The sequence below is a fragment of the Solanum dulcamara genome, chromosome 4, assembly GCF_947179165.1.
Source record: "Solanum dulcamara chromosome 4, daSolDulc1.2, whole genome shotgun sequence".
Lineage (NCBI taxonomy): Eukaryota > Viridiplantae > Streptophyta > Magnoliopsida > Solanales > Solanaceae > Solanum > Solanum dulcamara.
In genome coordinates, this window is record NC_077240.1 from 55,764,005 (window position 1) to 55,769,284 (window position 5,280).

The 5,280-nt window shown below is 41.4% G+C and overlaps 1 protein-coding gene across 1 annotated transcript; it reads left to right on the forward strand.

The window, feature by feature from the left end:
* The first annotated feature begins 548 nt into the window (after window positions 1–548).
* Window positions 549–4,989, forward strand: LOC129884254 (uncharacterized). The gene is made up of 6 exons (XM_055958583.1): window positions 549–998; window positions 1,235–1,376; window positions 1,608–2,611; window positions 2,725–2,976; window positions 3,030–4,442; window positions 4,702–4,989. The coding sequence occupies exons 1-6, from the start codon at window positions 549–551 to the stop codon at window positions 4,987–4,989; spliced, it is 3,549 nt and encodes a 1,182-aa protein (XP_055814558.1).
* Window positions 4,990–5,280: the final 291 nt, after the last annotated feature.

The following is a 5,280-nucleotide window of genomic DNA, read 5'->3' on the forward strand; positions in this document are numbered from 1 at the left end:
AGATTGCTACTCCTAATTCTACTCCCAATGTTCATTTTGATCTTGCTATGCAAGATCAACCCACTAACCAAAATATAGGAACTATAAACATCCCAAGGAACTCAATTGTGAAGAGTTCATCAACAAGGCATGCAAGCACTACAACTGAGAGACAAGGTATTGACTTATCTCTCCCACAAACCCCTTCCCCCCAAATGGTATGTACAAGTAATATCTTACCAAGTACTACTCCAATGACCAATGTTGCAAGGGACTCAGGTATTGACTTTACTCTCCCAACCCCCAGGATGCCCCCAATTTTTAATACTGTTGATGTTATTGATGCTGAAGCTGTTGGGGGTCAGGATGGAAGTGAAAAGGAGGCACACCCTAACCTGCAGGAAGGGGTAACCACAAGGGGAAGGGATTTGTCTCATGTTTTGCATGAGAACCAAAACACTGACCCTAGGAGTGACCTTAGAGCCCCTGCAACCTCTGAACACACTGATATAAATGCTACTGCCCACCTTGAAACTACTGAATAAAAAGATCTTACAAAAGGTCCTACCATGTCAAGTCCCAAGGTCTCTATGGCTAAGGATTTGGGATCTCTTTCCAGTACTAGTGACAAGCCTTCTACTGCAAAAAAGCATAAGTTGAGTAAAAAAAGGAGGGATGCTATAAAGAAGAAAATTGATGAAAAAAATCATGCTGAAAAATGCCAAATTTCTAAGCTTTTTGATAGTACCTCTCTACAGCAGGTTGGTCAGAGCTGTCAACAATTTGTACTAGATGATGATCAAGTGGGAATGCATATAACTCCTCTCCAGGCCCATTGTATCCCCACTACTCCCCTCTATTCAGCAGACTTCACTCCTGAGGCAACTAATCAACTCAACTATACTCTTAACACCAACAATGAAATTCCTCTTAAAGTTGATGAGTATGCTGTGTGTGTATCTGAAGATGAGGATGATAGTGATAACCAGCCAATGCAGGAAAATAATGAGGATGATGTGGTAAGTGAACAATTGATAAGAGCCTTCAACTCATCCAAGGATAATGTGTAAGAAGATGAGATCCAACAGGTTGCTAACTCTCAAGGATTATCTCCAAGAGGTACTTATAGGACCAAGTTCAACTCCAAACCAAGTAGAACTGCCACTAAAGGTAGACCAAACACTAGATCTTACACTTCCAAAATATCCCAATGATTAGTACTCTCTGTTGGAATGTGAGGGGTATTAATACCCAGGGAGTCATGGAAAGACTTAAAGCTTTCAAGAATATCCATCAGGTTTCTCTTTTTGCTATTTTGGAGCCTTTCTCTGATAGAACTCAAATTCATCATTTCAAAAATCAGCTCAATATGGACCATGCAGTTACCAATCCAAATGGTAAGATTTGGCTTTTTTAGACCAAGGATGTGGACTGCAGGATTCTAGATAATGGAGAGCAAGTGATTACTTGTGAAATTAACCATGTAATGAATCCTAATCAGTTCATTGTATCATTTGTATTTGCTAAGTGTAAATACTACCTTTGAAGACCTCTATGGGATAGTATGCTTCAGCAGTCCAATACCTCCCTTCCTTGGTGTACCTTAGGTGATTTCAATGTGATTACAGATCCTGAGGAAAAGTTGGGAGGTGCCATCTACAATATGAGAAAAAGTTTTGAGTTTATTAGCATTATTGAAGCTTGTGGCTTGCAGGATTTGGGGTTCTCTGGTCAGAAGTTTACCTGGTATAATCAGAGGGGTATTCTTTCCAGAATTTGGAAGAGATTAGATAGGGGTATGGTCAATGACAAATGGCTGGAAGTGATGCCTCAAACGCCTATTACTCACCTCCCTACTGTGGGCTCAGACCACTGCCCCTTGTTGTTAGAAATGACTGAGCACAATTATCACCACATCAAATATTTCAAATTTCTGAACTGCTGGACTGATCACCCAGCTTTTATGGAGACTGTTAGTAACTGCTGGAACAGTCCTACTGAAGGCAATCCTATGTGGTGTTTCCATCAAAAAATGAAGAGATTATTTACTACCCTTAGTAGGTGGTCTAAGCTGCATTTTGGAGACATATATACCAAGGTGAAAGAGTATGAGGACAAGGCTAGACAAGCTGAAGATGAGCTAATTTCTGCTAATTCTAAGGAATGTAGAGCCAACCTGCATGCCATCAATGCTGAGTATATTAGATTTTTGAAGTTAGAGGAATCCATGTTGAAACAAAAAACTCAATTACATTGGTTCAAAGAAGGTGACATGAATTCCAAGTACTTCTATGCAGTCATCAGAGGAAGGAGGAGGAAACTTTACATTCATAGAATTCAAGATGAAGAAGGCACCTGGCTACAAGGAGAAGAAGATATAGCGAGGGCTGCTTGTGATCATTTTCAACACATCTTCACAGGTGAGGAACAACATATTCAGGAAGATGTCCTTCAGTGTGTTCCTAAACTAGTCAGTGATGCTCAGAACAAGAACCTCCAAGCTCTTCCTACCTTAGAAGAATTGAGAATTGTTATATTCTCTATGAATCCTAACTCAGCAGTTGGCTCTGATGGGATGAATGGAAAATTTTTTCAGGAGTGCTGGGAGATCATTAAGGAAGACTTATTCAGAGTGATCCTTGCCTTCTTTAGTTTTCAAACTTGCCCAAATACCTGACCCATACTTGTTTGGTTCTTCTTCCAAAAGTGAACCATCCTAACAAGCTCTCTGAATTTATCTCCAAGCTTTTATGTCTTAGACTAGCCACCATTCTTCCTAATCTTATTTCCCTTAACCAATCTGGTTTTGTCAAGAATAGGAGCATTTTTGAGAATATCATGCTTGCTCAAGAGATCATTCATCAGATAAAGAAGCCTAATGTGGGTGGTAATGTGGTCATCAAGTTGGACATGACCAAAGCATATGATAGAGTTTCTTGGTCCTACAATTGTTTGGTCTTGAGGAGAATGGGCTTTGGGGAAGGGTTCATAGATATGGTATGGAGGATTATGTCCTATAACTGGTACTCCATCATCATTAATGGCTCTAGACATGGTTTTTCTACTCCACAAGAGGCCTTAAACAAGGAGACCCTCTTTCACCTGCCTTGTTTATCATTGGGGCTGAAGTGCTGTCTAGACTTATGAACAACCTTCACCATCATACCCATTATCATGGCTTTTTGATGGCAAAAGGGGGCCCCCAGATTAATCATCTCAGCTTTGCAGATGATGTTATCATTTTCTCTTCTGGGAGGTCTCAAACCTTGCAGCTCATTATGGATACTTTGCACACTTATGAAAGTACCTCTGGGCAGTTGATCAACAGAGATAAGAGTCACTTCATGGTCCCTTCTAATGCTTTCAATTCTACTGTAAGAAGGATCAAGAGGGTCACTGGCTTCAAGAAAATGACCAGCCCTATCACTTACTTGGGGTGCCCTCTTTACATTGGTAGGCAGAAGATCAACTACTACTCTGATCTGATTACCAAAGTTGTGACTAAAATAACAGGGTGTCAGGCTAAGCTCCTCAGCTATGGAGGCAGAGTCACTTTGATTAAGCATGTTATTCAAGCCCTTCCTATTTATCTTCTCTCTGCTAGTTCCCCTTCTGCAACCACTATCAAACAAATTCAGAGAATCACTGCAAACTTCTTTTGGGGGTGGAAGAATGATAAGAGGAAGTACCATTGGTCCTCTTGGAAGAACCTTAGCTACCCCTATGATGAAGGAGGTATTGGTGTGAGACAAGTCTCTGATGTGGCTAAGTCCTTCCAGTATAAACAGTTGTGGGTATTTAGGACCAAAAACACTCTGTGGGGGGAATTTCTCAAAGCCAAGTACTGTCAAAGGTCCAATCCCATTACCAAAAAATGGGATACTGGACAATCTTTGATCTGGAAGCACCTGATGAAGAATAAACACAATGTTGAGCCTCACATACAATGGCAAATCCAGTCTGGCTTTTGCCTCTTTTGGTGGGATAACTGGCTGGGTATTGGTCCTTTAGCTCAATTCAGCACTCACAACTGTAGGCTCAATAATACCCAAGTATCATCATTCATGAACAATGGGCATTGGAATGCAAACTTGCTCATTCAACAGGCCCCTCCCCAATTTGTTCCTTCCATCCTTGCTACTCACATCAACCAGCAGCCCCTCAAACAAGACCAGCCATGCTGGACTCTTAACAACTATGGGGAGTTTAGTTGTTCCTCTACTTGGGATATCATCAGAGACAAGAGGCATAGAAACAGGATTAACTCCAATATCTGGCACCAACACATACCTTTCAAGTGCTCCTTTCTTGTTCGGAGGGCTCTTAGAAGAAAGCTTCCCACCAATGACAAACTTATCAGCTTTGGTCACCCTCTCTCAGTGCTACTGCTGCTACAAACCTGGCCAAGACACCATAGACCATATCTTTGTTGCAGGAGCCTTTGCCAGGAGTATTTGGAGTGGGTTTGCTGATTCTTTGGTCATTAATAAGGAATACATCCCTCTTAGAAATCTGCTAATGAGGTGGTGGAATTCAAAGTATAAGAATGAGGCCCACAGGCTCTTATTACAGGCTCTCCCTATCTTCATTTGTTGGAACCTTTGGAAAAATAGATGTGCTTCCAAGTATGGACGAAAGCAGTCTAACCTTGCAAGGGTTAAATTCTCTGTTTTTAAGGAGAGCTTCCACTTGCTACATAGTGCATTTCCTTATATTAGTTAGCCTCACAACAGGAGGGACCTGGTCCTCTTAGTTAAACAATGCTACCAAGATACCAAAGTTACTCCTGTATGCTGGACCAAGACTCCTGATCATTTGGTGAAACTAAACACTGATGGCAGTGCTCTCAGTAATCCAGGCAACATTGGTGGTGGAGGTATCCTTAGAAATGCATCTAGTGAGCTCATTTTTGCTTATGCAATTCCTTTAGGTGCTGGAACTTATAACCAAGCAGAGATTAAAGTTGCAATCTTTGGTCTCTCTTGGTGCCTTCATCTTGGTTACTCTTAGGTAGTGCTGGAGGTTGACTCACATCTCCTTATCAGATGGCTGCAGTATGAAGCAAAGCCTCCTTGGTCTATCAAACAACAGCTGGACAAACTCAATAACCTTATCATTCAATTCCAAGAGTTCAGTTGCAAACATATCTTCAGAGAAGCCAACTCCACAGTTGATAACCTTTCCAAATATAGCCATAAATGCACAGCTCCTGAGCTCTACTTCACCAAGCAGGACCTCCCCAGGGAAGCTAGAGCTCACATGGAAATTGACATGCTGGGAATGACAAACTTCAGAAGAAGA

Coding starts and splice junctions, on each gene's coding strand:
- LOC129884254 (XM_055958583.1), top strand. CDS start 549: ATGTCAAGTCCCAAGGTCTCTATGGCTAAGGATTTGGGATCTCTTTCC. Junction 999..1,234: donor AAAATAATGAGGATGATGTG/GTAAGTGAACAA, acceptor ATTAATACCCAG/GGAGTCATGGAAAGACTTAA. Junction 1,377..1,607: donor TGCAGTTACCAATCCAAATG/GTAAGATTTGGC, acceptor ATGTGATTACAG/ATCCTGAGGAAAAGTTGGGA.